Source organism: Pinus tabuliformis, chromosome 9 (assembly GCF_031772625.1).
Source record: "Pinus tabuliformis cultivar Carrire ecotype Pingquan chromosome 9, CPIR1, whole genome shotgun sequence".
Taxonomy (NCBI): domain Eukaryota; kingdom Viridiplantae; phylum Streptophyta; class Pinopsida; order Pinales; family Pinaceae; genus Pinus; species Pinus tabuliformis.
Genome location: NC_142307.1, coordinates 1,411,501,619 through 1,411,517,290, shown reverse-complemented (window position 1 = coordinate 1,411,517,290; position 15,672 = coordinate 1,411,501,619). Strand labels below are relative to the sequence as shown.

Genomic DNA, 15,672 nt, shown 5'->3' with positions numbered 1-15,672 from the left:
GCATCCCGTGGGCTACCACACAAGGTCCCTCACAGCAAAACAAGTTTGAATAAGAAAATTGTCAACATGCACCACATATGCATTACAGATGTGACACGTGTAACTGAGATGTAGAAAGCCCCTTTCAGTGCTAAGATTTACTTGGCCTGTAGAAATCCCCTCTCGGCAAAATAGATTTTAAATTGTTTTAACCGACATGTGCCCTGTAAGCATTACAGATATGACATATATACCTGAAGTTGTAAAAAACACCTCTCTGCACAACTATTTTACAAACTTCACCTCAGCAGCTCTAAAAATGAGCACAAGTTATTCTTCAAACCAAACTTCCTTATCAGTAATCAGCTAAGTTCTTTCTCGATAGATAAATATGACTCTACAGACATTACATACCGTTCCAACATTTCAAGAAACAAAGCTTAACCGCTATTGTTATGACATTGCATAAGTTCATGAAGAAAACAGTGCGCATAATCCCAAACTTTTCAACGTGATATCTATATACATGAACTATGTGAAAGTAGAAATCATAGAAAACCAAAACACAAGTACATCCTTGTCCGCCAGTATTAAAAAATAATGCTAGAACTGTAAACAAAACACATAAGTTATAAGAACTATTACAAACAAATGATATGTTGCTTGGATCCGACTCAAGTGACCTCGAGATTACAGTACAAGTAGAAAATTCCTCGTAGGGAATGAAAGAATGGGAAATCAAAAAGAACTTAAAAATGTGAAGCACATATTCCCAACTCGTGGAAAAACCTGGAGGATGGAATAATATTATGGCTGGCTTAATCTTGGAATGCAATCTCTTCAAATACTGCACTCACAGTATTCCACTGCACACTTTAACCCGACTCTGAACGAAATTTTACAGAGGTCTGCTAGATGAAAGGTCATCAGGTCTGAGGCTCAGATGCTGGAATTGCTGGTCTTGGAGTTAGTAACGGTTGAAGTGCTTTCACAACTATACTCATATTGGGACGGAAATCTGCTTCATACTGTACACATAGAGCTGCAACTGCAGCTAACTGCCATCAAACAAAAAATTGATTGAATTAGGCTATAAAACACATGATCTTCCAATTAAGTGCCACCTAAACAACATATATAAGCCTAGCATTTTCTCTCATAACTTTTTGCAAGTGACCTGGATTAAACATTTTCTACATAGACAAGGGAAAAATCCTGGCACCTTAGCTACAGCTTTGGGAGGATACTCCCCCTTGAGTTTTGGATCTACACACTGCTTTACTTTATCTTCACTCAATCTTGGAGTTGCCTGTATACAAGACAAAAATGAGGATATGCAACGAAATGTTACAAAATCTATGACAAGAAAATCAGAACCAAAGCTTGAGATCATTACCCAAGTAACAAGACTCTGTTGTCCCCGAGGCATTGTGTGATCTACAGGTTTTCTACCTGTCAGGAGTTCAAGTAGAACTACCCCAAAGCTATATACATCACTCTTTTGAGTCAACTGTCCAGTCATGGCATACCTAAACAGGCATCAGACAATAATATTAATAAGATTTCAAGATGAAATCTCAAATGTCACAAAAATTGAAGAAACGAAATAACAGAAGCAGCCAATATGAAGATTAGTGTTATCCAGAAACACTACCCTCATGGACCAAACTCTGACATGCAAAATAATACTACCTAGTGGATAAGCAAGGTAACTTTTAGAAAACTAACAAATACAAATTATGCTGAATTTGATTTTCGTATGAAAAACAGTGCAGAGAAACTGTTAATAGAGGAGAGTGAAACTGAAAAAATTAAACAGATTTCACAAACGTGAGCTGCATCTTAACTCAGGGTCTTAACTTATAGATATATCATATACTATCTTGCAAAGTAATTTTATGTCCCAATTATTTTGAGTCTCTCTGTGCATTCCTTGGACTGTTCTTCGTATCAAAAAAATTCCATAACACTGTTTGATTGAATTTTTATATATTTTAGTCTGTTTTGGTGCATTTCTGTTTTCATGATGTAACGAATAAAATATATAAATAATATAATGATTGAATTTTTATATATTTTAGTCTGTTTTGGTGCATTTCTGTTTTCATGATGTAACGAATAAAATATATAAATAATATAAATATAATGTAAAAGATAATAATCATAAATAATAGTTAGTTAAGCTAGTAATTAAGTTGAAGAGGCATGTCTAATAGGACATGACTCTTCATGAAGAGACATTTGCTTGGTATATAAGCAAGCCTCTCGTTTTCATTTGTAAATCATTCATTCATTCTTATTCTTATTCATATTTAATATATAATATTTGTATCCTCATAGATATCTTTATATTTCAAGTCGTTTGGAGCAATTAGAAGGAATTTTGTTCGCTTCATTTGGTAACAGAGCCACGTTTGGCTTATCGCCAGACCTTTGGCTATCAACCTATCATCAACCTTGTTGCTGTCATAATTGAAGCGTTTCTCCACATATTGGGAGATTCTCCATTTTTTAGGTCTTTGGCCATTATTTAAAAAAAATTAATAAAAAATAAAGAAGAAGGGTATATAAAAAAAAAAAAAGAGGAAAGGAAATAATATGGTTTGAACAAACAAACAAAAAAGGTGAAAAATATATATATATAAAAAAAGGTTTTACATTATTGATAAAAAGTGCATAATAAAGATAAGCGGGAATCTTTTCAAGTATATTTAAGACTTTTTAAGTGGTAATTGCCCGTGGTTTTAGAAACCAGTGGTAATTTTTTGTATATTTAAGACTTTTGAAGTGGTAATTGCCCGTGGTTTTAGAAACCAGTGGTAAGTTTTACATTTTATGTGAAGAACATTAACCGAGGTTTTAGAAACTAGTGGTAAGTTTTACATTTTACGTGGAGAACATTAACCAAGGTTTTAGAAACAACCCATGGTAATTAACCATGGTATTTTAAAAACCAATGGTAATTGCCCGTGGTTTTAGAAACCAGTGGTAAGTTTTACATTTTACGTGGATAACATTAACCTAGGTTTTAGAAACAACCCATGGTAATTGCCCATGGTATTTTAAAAGTAAAAGATATTTTGATAACATTGGAGAAAAAATGTGTGATCTAAAATGGTTTTAATTGTTCAAATCTAAAGATTGTGAGCGTACCAAGAGTCACATATATATTAGATTTTTATTAGATTTTTATAAGAGAGAAGTCGAAATATATTTTATAGAAAAAAAGAGAAGAAAAAAAATTATAGATATATTAAAAAAAATTATATAGAAAACAAAAAAAAAGCTATATATAAAATAAAAAGAGAGATAAAAAATAATATATAAAATAAAAAATCCCAAGTTCATCTTAACAAAGTAAAAATGGAGTCAACTGTTGACGATAAAGAAATTGAGTGTAGTTCAAAAATGAAAGAGAGAAGATTTTCTAAAACCTTTAATAAATGTGTTGATACACTATTTAAAATCAAAGGATCACTCGTAGGAAGAGATATCATAATCTCTATCAGTCCTGTTGAAAAAAATAATTATGTTACTCCTAAATGTGCTAACCAATTGGTGATTCCTGAATCAAATATAGTTGAAACGAATATTTATGGCAAATATGACAAACAATATGAGATAAGCAATCTACAACTAAGTATTGGAGATTACACTTTTACCTCGCAATTCACCGTGAAAACCTTATTTTTTGATGATAGTGACATTGTTTTGGGATCACCCTAGATGGAAACTATAGGATTTGTCATCTTAAATATGAAGAAAAAGTTTTTAACATTTTCTTACAAGAAGAAGAAAATAACGCTCCAAGATTTTACACTAAAACCAAATTCAGTGACACAAGAAGATATCTCAAATATTTCAAAAGTAATGTCTCAAGAAGGTAAAAAGGTATTACAAAATATGCAACAACAAAAAAAGTTGACAAAATCAATGTTGACAAAAATGAAGAAGTTTCTCGATTTAAAAACCATAGCGCAAAATTACTGTCACAAATTAAGAAACTTAAGAAGGATAAGAATTCATTAGAAAACAAGGTACAACAACTTATCGAGAAAGACACATCAAATTTAGGAATTCAAGTTGATGACAAAACAACAAATACCGATTCAGTGAATGTCACAGCTCAGGAAGAAGACAAGCAAGTTGAAGAAAAGACGCGCTTGGATGTTGCAGTTCAGACAATGAACTTCCCAAGAGAATGTTCCATAACCAAATCAACATCTTTATCAGAAGAAAATATAAAAATTGCTACATGCCCAATAAGGGAAAGTCAAACCAAAAAGGTTCCATATCAACATTCGAATCACGAGAGTAAACAACTCAATCAAGCTACGTATATGTACTTTTCAGAACCGAAACAACAAACTGATGTTCCAAATAATAGTGATGTAACCTCAATCCAGTGTTATGCTAACAAGTCATTACAAAAATTCCAGTGATCAGAATACTATACAGAAGATTAATCTACGACGGTCTGACCCCTTCTCAGTGCGACAATTCTGTTTGTCACTAAGAAGATCATATCGGCTTGTATCGACGAAGATGACTGTTCCAAGACAGAAAGACGTTCAAAGCCGAAAAAGAGATCAAGCCTTTTTCATCAACAAACTTTAAGGACAAAGCTTTTTGAGAAAGAAGGCAATGTAACGAATAAAATATATAAATAATATGAATAAAATATATAAATAATATAAATATAATGTAAACGATAATAATCATAAATAATAGTTAGTTAAGCTAGTAATTAGGTTGAAGAGGCATGTCTAATAGGACATGACTCTTCATGAAGAGACGCTTGGTATATAAGCAAGCCTCTCGTTTTCATTTGTAAATCATTCATTTATTCTTATTCTTATTCATATTTAATATATAATATTTGTATCCTCATGGATATCTTTATATTCCAAGTCGTTTGGAGTAATTAGAAGGAACTTTGTTCGCTTCACACGAAAATTTCAAATTCAAGTTGATTGGTCAACTTAACTCAAAATATACAACAATGCAAAAGGTGAACTAAAATAAATAGTTAACACATAAAAATTCTTCTTGATGGGGATTGATTAAGTGTTCACGATCATAATTTCACAAGTAAAAACTTAGCGAAGTCAAGATTTTAAAAATCACTTGCCTCTTATCAACTGTTGTAATGTCCCAAAGAGATTAATTGCCCAGAGAGACGAAGTAGCTTATCCATTCCCATAGGGTACACTCTTGGATAAAGGGAAAACCCAAAAATTCCCAATGTTTGGGCAACAAGGGGCGAGTTTTGGGGCAGCTGGGGCAAAAAAGCCCAAAGTTGAGGGTTACCATGAATCCCTCTTAATTAATTAAGGAGGAAAATCCCATCATGGAAATCTATAAATATAAGAGGGCATCAATGGATTGGAGCAATTTGTCTCTATTTTTCTGAGCCTGAGGCTCTGGAGGGTTTTAACCTTTAAGACCCCGCTTCTCTTTTGATCAGTTTCAGTGGGAGGTGATCCCACCCTACATAGTCACCTTTCTTCTTGTTCTGACAACATGGAACTAACTATCTGAAGAAGCAACAAAGACATTTGTGGGAATTCTGAGGCAATTCAACCTAATTCTTGAAGAACTAGGAATCTGTACCGAGGCAGAAAATCAAATAATTCTGAGGCTAAGTCCATGCAAATTCATTCTGAGGCAGGAACAGAACAACCCTTCTGAAGCAGTTCAAGACATCTTCCAAGAGTCTAAGACTAGACATCATCCTCTAAGCAACTTCTGGGTTGTTCTAATGCTATTGTTCGAGATGCTGGTTATAGTTTGCATCAGGCCCGAAGTCATCCTGAGGCCCTATAATACCCCTGAGATAACTGCGGGAGGGTTTCATGAGCCCACTGTTTCACTCTGTGACCAGATCTGAAATTTCCTGAGGAAGTTGTGCCACTGTAACAGAGATTTGGGAGGGTTTCTAAGGCTCCACAGGAAAGTTATTTTTACTCTGTAACAAGTCCACAGTCACTAAGGAGACTCATGCATCTGAACAGAACTCGGAAAGGGCTCCCTGAGGCAGAATGAAGGCAAGAATTGAGCTCACAATGTGACAGGGTTCAGATCACTTACTGCTTTAGCTTGATTATCATCCTGTAACAGAATTCAGAGGAGTTTTCTGAGGGAGGTTGGAGGCAGATCCTGAGGCTATTCAGGTATCACTTCTGGTCAAGGAATTTGTTCAAAGTCTGCAGATTAGTCTAGAACAGTTCAGGTCTCTGGTTAGGGTACAGTCACTTATTAATAAAGCTCTTGAATCTTCAGATCGTACTGGAACTATTGAATGGCTGAGTTATAGCATTGTATTGAATGGCTTACTGTGTTGATTGAGAGAGCAGTGCCACTTACTGATTGTCATATTACTTACTCATATGTGTAATATTGAATGATCTAATTGTGTTATTTTTGAACGAAAAGGGAATTTTGTGGGAAACCCTAGTTACTTAAGAAACCCTAGGGAAAAATTTTCCCTAGGATATTACAACTGTATAGTCCAGGTATCCTAAAAACTTTCTATATTTTGGCAGGAAATAGTGTTTTATTGTTAGGTACCTACCACCTAAATTTTATTGATGGTATCTTTCAACAAATCAAGGTGATTTTGAGGAGGTGGATGGATAGACCAGTCACTAGAAATAAAAGTGAAGTCGTCCAACCAATTTCAACTGAGGTTCTGGACAGATGGATGCTAAACTATACTTTGTTTTAAATGCCCAATAGGCATTCTCTATATTTCCTACATGCATTTCTTGGATTTCCTCAATATTCCCTTTTCTATAATAGCTCTCGTTTTTACACCAAGTGGGAGATGCCACAGGTAGCGGGTGCAATATAAATAGATAAGATGCTGAAGTTTGTAAATTGACTCTTCATTTCAATTCACACCAAGACCGACAACATATATACAAACTTTCACAAATCAAAGCCCACTGAATATATACAAACTTTCACAAATCAAAGCCCACCGAATACAAGCAAGTGGCTAAAAAGTTTGAAGACTACTCTTGAATATGATGAAATAAAGGTACTCATTGTGCAGTTACAAACATGATTCAAGGGAAATCTGAACTAGGGGCATGGAAGTCTGAACCCTTTTCCTTAGGGAATCTACCCCAAACCACATTAAAGCACCAGTGGCGCTAAAGGTAGGGTCATAGGGATGGTTTCATTGTGCCAAGAAGACATTCATTAGTAGGTACATGACAATATACCCACATGTAAAGCAGTTATAAACCTTTAGAAAGCGAAATATGTTCCACCGTTCACGTTTGAGCCCCAGCTTTGGGTTGCTTCCTAATGCTTGACAATTTAATCATATTGCAAATAAGTTTTTTAAGTTTTCATTGAAGTTTTCTTATCAATTTAGCTTCAGGTGGCTTCCTAATGTTTATAAAGTTAATCATCTTGAAAATAAATTTTTGAAAGTTTTCATTATGTTTAAACTTTAAAGTTTTCTTATCATGTTCCTATTTCCATTTAACCAAGCCTTTCAGCTACAAGGCTTCACTGAGTTGTTATTAGCAGATTTATGACCTGGCACAGTCACACAAGGGCATCAGAAAGCATATGTTGTTGAAAGTCCAGAAAACATTATGGGTTGTCCTCTGGAGTCTGACATCCTCCTGACCTTCAATTGTGTGAAGCATTATGAGACATCATGGCCTTTGGAATAAGATCATCCTTGGTGCAATACTCTCTCCTTTTGGCTAGAGAAAAGGATAGAAGAGGGACAATTTAAAATTATTAGTATGCACCTTTTCTGCCTCCACAAAATGAAAGTGGTGATATTTGTTTTTGGAAATATACATCATATATTACATTATGGAACAACGAGATGCATCATGGAAATAAAAGAGTTAGAACAACCTAACAACAGGATTAGAAGGAAAATCCCATCCACCATAAATGATAGCATATGAGCCCGAATCCCCAATAGGAAGTGAAGTGGTACTTTTGCTACCAACAATGATACTAAAATTATAAAATTCCATATCAAATAGCTATTATTCTAATGAGTGACTTTGATCAAGCAATAAAGACCAAATGTTAATCTTTTAAGTCAGAAAAATTACTCTGGAGCATGATAGCCAAAGGTTCCCAGGACACGTGTTGAATGCAGGCGAGCAGCCATGTCTGGAGCTTGATTTGAAAGATTGAAATCTGCAATTTTTGCTTTGAAGTCATCAAAAAGCAAAACATTGCTAGACCTAATATCACGATGAATAATATGGGGCTGCACTTTCTCATGAAGGTACTCGAGACCCTTTGCTGCACCAACAGCAATTTTCACCCTTTGCATCCAATCCAGAACTGGACCTGGTTGAGCCCCCTGCACTCCTTTCCGTCCTGCATACAAATCAAGTTTAGTTTCATACTAAGAGAGGGTAAAAATTAATTGGTAAATCCCAAATATTGATTTTCTGCAAATAAAAATCGTATATATTACAGTGATACCATGTAAAATGTCATGTAAAGAGCCCATTGTTGCAAACTCATAAGCCAATACACGGAGAGTTCCCTCAACACAGTAACCCACCAGCTCAACTATATGGTCATGCTTCAGCCTTGAGACCATTGAAACCTATATACCAAGACAGTGTCCAAAGAAGCACATAAGGAATTAGAGATATAAAGCCAAAGCATCAGGTTATCCTAAAATGTTATTAGAACAAATATTACTTATATAATATTTCAATTACCAAATACTACGAAAACTTAATAAATAGCATTGTTAAAACTGTCTTGCCATTTGCGGGCCATTTTTGAATATATAATACCTGAGCTAAGAATTCGGAATTTGCCTCTGGCTGGCTGTTGACATCCAATTTCTTAATTGCTGCAGGTTGACCATCACTTAACATTGCATAGTAAACTCTTCCGTAGGACCCCTCCCCAATCAAAGCCTTTGCCCCAAAGTTATCAGTTGCTTCCTTCAGTTCTTCTAATGACAAAGCAGGTGCTTCAATAGGTGCTATTTTCTGTGGCGGACCACTCCTTGCACCCTCAGACATCTTATAGTCTCCCTGGAACCCTGGTAGACAAAACAGCTTAGAACTATGAAACATGTTCTACTGAAGTACTACATACTTGAAAATTTCAGAGCACTGCAGTTAATATGAAATATTACAATCGATAAAGAAAAAGATCAGACTAGTACTAAAGTAGCTTTAGAGTTTTTGAACTGTCGTGTGATTTATTCCAGTGCTTGTATATTGGACATACTAATAAGCTGTCCAAAACCATGGTTCATGTTTGTCAAATAGATATTAGAAGGTAGAAAATTGGCCATAAACAGAGATTATATAAAAGCACAAATGTTATGGTAACACACAAGCACTGAAATCAAAAGATTACATGACTTGATCAATTGAGTAGATAGGAATATGTGACAATAGAAGCAGCTCAAATGATTTTAAAATGGTCTGTACTCACGAGATGGTATGGGATTATAAAGAGCGAAAATGAAACCCGCCAGTCAAAACAGTAGGTAACTCAAACAAATGATATTGGCTCAAAAGAAGAGTGAAAATAAAGCGAGACTCCCTGAAAACTAGATAAACCTTCCACTAAAGTTGTAATGGAGATTGAAACTGAGTTGCATAAGCAATGAAAATTTGTTTAGTACAACCCACCCAAAGTTAAAATTTTAAAGCAATAAAGAGACAGTGCATGCTTAAAAGAATGAAATAATGAAAACATCATTCAAAAAATGCAGGAATTACAATGAAGCTCCTCTTCAACTCATAGTCTATTTACATCATCATACATGCATTATAAAAGGAGATGGAGGGGATGCACAATAAACATAGAGAACACCTCCACCCATGACAATAACCTAAATCAAGATAGGCAGGCCTCTTTGTACACAGAGGATCATGTACACAATAGTAAAGGAACAAACCATTCACTCAACTAATTTGGACTTCCTTACTGGGACTTCCTATTGAGGGCTTTACCAGCCTAGATCCATCTAACTCTGGATCTATCATGCGCCGAGAGAGATCAAATCCTTCAAACCTTCTTTCTGGAGTGTAGAATTTGAGGAAAGGTTTGCACCTCAAGGGATTTGATCCCTCTCGGCACATGATAGATCCAGAGTTAGATGGATCTAGGCTGGTTTATTTATACAATTATTTAAATTTTTCGTACAAACTTACGCATCATACTAGGCTATGGAATGCCTTCATGATAAGACTTCCATCAACGATGTCATTAAAAACAAAATATGAAGTGACCTACTTGTAGCTAACAAACATCTCAACTCTAGCCTCAAATAGAGAAATGGAGTCAACAGTGACCTGTCAGGTCAGTGAGTAGGGTGGTGTTTTCACCCCCACCTCATGCTTGCTAAAGCAGGTGCAGGCCTTTGGCAAACTTTGGCAGAATAGATACCCCTCACTCGTGACCTCTTAGCTGAACAAGACTCATGTAGTGTGGCAGAATGTTTCTGTCCCAATGTTAAATCTAGAATAAAGCAGTTGTCACTTTGCTTGTGTGGACCAAAAGCTTCATTCTTGAAAACTCTGCCACAAATTATGTGAATAGTGGAAGACGTCATTAGCACTTTAATGCAATTTCAAGGTTAGAAATGCATATAGGCTTCCTAAATCTACAGACAATGCAAAGATGTCGCAATTATCCAGATTCAAGGGCAATCTTTCCACAAAAGGCCATCTGCTGTTGTATCTTCATAAATGAGATAAACATATTGCACATATATATAGGTTCTGCAGTAAAGCAATATACTGCATCCCAAAAGATGTCATAGCTACGACTTGCAACAAAGGAAAATCCTTTAATTATACTTTGTACATCCTGCAACTCTCTTAATTATCTCTCGCACAGAACGTTAACATTACCCATGCTGACCTGTTCTACAAAAACAAGATTTTCAACCTGGATTCCAGCTTAAAAAATCTTAACAATAATGATAATATTGCTTCTTGAAGGTTTAATTATATCCCCAGGACTTCCCTAGTCCAATCAACATTGTTTGCAGCATTCCCTCAGGTTTTCTTGCAATAACACTCCTTCAGTAATGCAGCTTCCTTCAGCAAAGATACAATCTCACTGCCCCATTGAAGAATATAATACTGAGTCAGCACCTTAACCAAGAAGAATCACAAACCCAAGAATGATGGACGCATAAAAGCCACAACGGATCATGAGTGAGTTTGTTCTCAACATTTATTGCAAGAATTGGGACAGAAATTTGTGGTCGAGGGGCAAAGTAGAAAAATCATCTAACACAAGTCTCAAGTTACATCCTCACTGGAAACAGTGATGCACTTGCAACAGCAGTTAGTTATGCCTGGAACCTACTACCAGCTACTACCAGCACCTAGAATCTATCCTTATATTAACTTTATTGCATTAAATAATGATTACATGAATGTTTCACTTTAAATTTCATTGTTTTCACCTTAATTCAAATTTCCTTTTTTATACTTTTTTAATTTGACAAGGTCAAACCTCTCACAGCCCCAAACTTCCTCCTAGGCTCCTATATAAATATGTCACTGCATCTTCTATCAATATTATTTAGACTACAAGCTTTCTCACCCTAATGATGGGTAACAGTCAATATTATCAGAACTACATCTATCATTGAAACCGGTCAACCCCAAAAGAAATAAAATGAGAGAGAGAGAGAGAGAAAGATTCATGTGCATCCCATGTGAATCCAAATCATCATACACAGATATTCAAAGTTTCTCATGTATATAGAATGTAAAGTTGCATATAACCAAAATCTCATATCATGCAATCCATATCTGAACCAAAATACATCAAGAAAGAGACTCTAAATGGCCTCTAGTGTCCAAAAAACAGCTCTATACCAGGCCAGGAAATTCTGAAAATAAACCCTATCAGTTTCAAACCAGCCCAACAAATTCTAAAAATAAACCCTTGAATCAGCTCCAGCTCAGCCCAAGAAACACAGCTCAAAATCTTTCCAAATCCACCCTTCAATCAGCTCCCCAAATCAGCCCAAGAAACTCTAGCTCAAAATTTCCAAATTGCTCAAATCGTGTGAGTGAAATAAAGGGTAGAGACTTCTTTAAATAGCAATAGGATGCACCTAGGGTTAGGTTTAGTGTAGTAACTTTTTTATTTTATTGATTTTTTTCAAATTGTGTAAGTTGTCCCCATCATCAGCAGTATGGTTCCATGTGAAACCGTCCAGTTTGGGCATTTATGGCCAATACAAGATGAACCAGCGGTTTTCCAGTTTGTTATCTTTCAACTGGACTGGTATGGCCCCCAAAACCAGATGGATGAGCCAATTTTGCCAGACCCAGTCCAATTCTAATAACATTAGTATTAGTAACACCTGAAACGCAGCTCAAAACCAAAACACTTTGGATAATAACCTTCATCTTTAAATACCTTTAAATAGCTATGGATTTCAATTGAATAAATATTTTGAATAGAGACAACTCTTCACATGCTCTCAATATCTACTAGCCTCTTCTTCATAGTGACCCAGCTTTAAATATAATATTACTTGATACCAAGTAGACATTTTGTTCACGTTTGGCTAGTGATTTTCAGTTACAAATAGAAGAATTATTTTGAAAAAGCTTACCATTAGTTATATTGTCTTTTGAGAATACTAGAAGCCAAATTGTAAATCGATTTTTTTTTGTTGAAATGAATTATATATTAAAAATCCATTTGCATGTATATTAATATCACCATGTCATGGTGCCATTGAGGGATCACCCCATAGCCCTGTTTGTATATACAGAGGTAACCATGGGCAACATCCAAGATGTTACCTCTTTATCCTTTGGTGGAAAATCATTGTAGAACTTGTTACCTGCTCATATGCACATGGCAGGGAATGAGGTCCCCATTGCCCAATGGAGGCACCTAGAAAAATTTTAAAGATTAGGAGTCCAGAAGGACATTTTGCCCCTTTTTCTCTCTATTTTCTCTCATCTCTTCTTTTGCAATAATCGATTTCCCTCTAGCTTGCTGGTTGAAATAGTAAATTAGGGACCCTCTTTCCCCTAAGGCTTCTTATTCTGAGATCGGGGCCCCTACGAGGATAAGGCCTGGGGAAGGAGTTCAATTGCAACTTGTTTCAATCTTGCAACTAACTAATTCGCAATCTAACTTATCTTTAAAATAAACCAAGAACACATTCAATTTTATTTATCTTGCAGCATTGGTACTTGAATTCTTGTATCATTTTCCCTCCTATTTAATGAAGTTTATCTATTTTGGGTGATTGTCATTACTTCAAGTACATATTTTTCATTTACAAAGCATCTTGTTCCAAGTATTTACATTTCTAAGCACTTCATATTGAGCATTCTTGTACTTGCTTATCTTTTATTGTCATATTTACTTTTAAAGCATTTACAATTTGGGCATTTATCTTTTCAGTATCTACTTCCAAGCATTACTTTCAAGTCATCTTCTTCACTTGGAATGTTTACTTTTGCAAGTACTTTATATTTGGCACTGGTCTATTTTTACTTCATCTTGTCAATTACTGCAAATATATCTATTTGTAGATGGTTATTGTAATTATGCTCATGAAATTGATGCTTTGAATTCATTTGCTGCAATTTATATATTGATTTGATTTGATGTATCTTTGATCATTATAATTAACTCGTAGAACTTCACTTATTTAGTATAGATTTGTTAAACCTTAGTTATTTTGTAGGGTCCACCCCACTTGGCTTCACTGGGAGTTAGCCTAAACAAGGAGTAAGAATCCCATCCAACGAAAGTGCCTTGATTGCTGCAATTTTGTTTGAGATTGCAGATGTTGCAAAGGTTGATGATCGGTGTGAATAATGGTTTCCTTTCCCATCAAGCAATTGCTTCCATTTCTTCACACTTTGCACCAATGCATAAAGCTCTTTATCATATGTAGGATAGTTAATAACAACACCATTAAAAATCTCAAAATGAAATGAAATGGGCTTACCATGCTATAAAAGCACTGCACCCATGGCGTAGTCACTTGCATTTGTTTGTATTTCAAATGGTTGTTTCAAATCCGGCAATGCTAAAACTACGGCCATACTGATCTTTTGTTTTAAAGCATCGAATTCTTTTTGTTATTTGCCTCCCCACTGGAAGACAACCTTCACGCTGGTCAAAGCATGTAATGGAGCTGCTATGGAAGAGAAATTGGCAATGAACTTCCTCCAGTACTACGCTGCTCCCAGAAAACTCCTTCCTTTCGTGACTGATTTGGGTATTGGCCAATTCATAATGATCGAAACTTTAGAGGGGTCAATCTTCAGCTCACCTCCTCCAACTATGTGGCCCAAATACACTAAGGAATTTTTCCCGAATTCACATTTAGACATCTTCAGAAATAGTTGTTATTTTTTCAAGACATCCAACACTTTCCTCACACGATTGACATGCTCTTCTCGTGATTTGTTGAATATCAAAATATCATCTAAATAGACAATTACAAACTCATCAAGAAAGGATCTTAAAACATCATTCATAAATCTCATGAATGTAGTGGAGCGTTGCAAAGACCGAAAGGCATAACCAGCCACTCAAACAATCCCTGTTTGGTTTTAAAAGCAATCTTCCAAATATCCTCCTCAGCTATTCTAACTTGATGATATCCACTTCTCATGTCTAATTTAGTGAAATATTTTGCATTCTTCCATTGAGCTAGTAAATCATTTATTCTGGGCAGTGGGTATCGATTCTTTATGGTAATTTTATTCAAAACTTGATAATCTACACACATGCACTAGGTTCCATCTTTCTTGGGTACCAAAACAATTGGTGAACCACATGGCGAAGTAGAGGGACGAATTACACCTTTATCTAACAATTCCTGGAATTGGTTTTTAATTTCTAAACTTTTTAGAATTGACATTCGATACATACCGATATTTGGGAGTGGACAGTCTTGATATAGTTGAATTTCGTGTTAAATTCCCCTTTTTGGTGGCAATCCCTTTGGTTCTTGAAACACATCTCCATATTGATTGACTACATCAACCAATTCGGCTTTCAGCTTCACGTCACAGCCTACAAAGGATTCACACTCCGTGTCATTCTTCTGCTTGATCATAAGGAGCACAAGATTCTTGCTGGAATTGACCAGTCGCTTCATTTGCCCTGCACTTGCTAAAGACAGATTAAGCTTTCTACGATGGGCTCTCACAATATACTCCACTCCATCTTTGAACAAATGATATTTGTTCTCAAATCTATGGAAAACGGCTTTCCAGTCATACAAATACGGGCTTCCCAACACAATTCCAGAAATATCCAGCGGCACTACATCTAATTCGACTTCATCAACGAAATTGGCAGTAATAGCAAACTTGAAAACGCATTTCCTTGTGACCTGAAGATTTGCATCCTTGGTTATCCAACCCAACAGATACGGTTTATGATGAGGCACGGTTTCCAGATTCAACTTCTTGACCAAGTCTGTAGAAATTAAATTTGCCTGGGATCCACTGTCAAATAGCATATCAATATTGGTGTGTTTGGAAATAACTTTGATATGGAACAGCTCAATTATGTTTTCCTCATTTGAAGCGTTGTTGGAGTTATTTGTTGCACTAATGCTTGCCACAGCTTCTTCTTTTCTTGTTTTTGCCACGACTTTTCTTTTAGTGATTGTCGCTGCAATCTTTGTTTCATCACCTAAGTCAGAGCCCAAGTCCAGAT

General features: G+C 35.6%; 1 protein-coding gene across 3 annotated transcripts in view; it reads right to left on the bottom strand.

The window, feature by feature from the left end:
• Positions 1–532: 532 nt before the first annotated feature.
• LOC149153833 (protein CYTOSOLIC ABA RECEPTOR KINASE 7-like) overlaps positions 533–15,672 on the bottom strand; it is a 34,759-nt gene continuing 19,619 nt past the window's right edge. For all 3 annotated transcript variants that reach the window (XM_089440963.1, XM_089440964.1, XM_089440962.1), the window contains 6 exons: positions 8,775–9,028; positions 8,452–8,578; positions 8,070–8,343; positions 1,376–1,508; positions 1,202–1,288; positions 533–1,037 (listed from right to left, as the gene is read on the bottom strand). In XM_089440963.1, the coding sequence (XP_089297089.1) occupies positions 906–1,037; positions 1,202–1,288; positions 1,376–1,508; positions 8,070–8,343; positions 8,452–8,578; positions 8,775–9,028 (1,007 nt within the window). In that variant the 3' untranslated portion in view covers positions 533–905. The remainder of the gene's footprint in view (positions 1,038–1,201; positions 1,289–1,375; positions 1,509–8,069; positions 8,344–8,451; positions 8,579–8,774; positions 9,029–15,672) is intronic.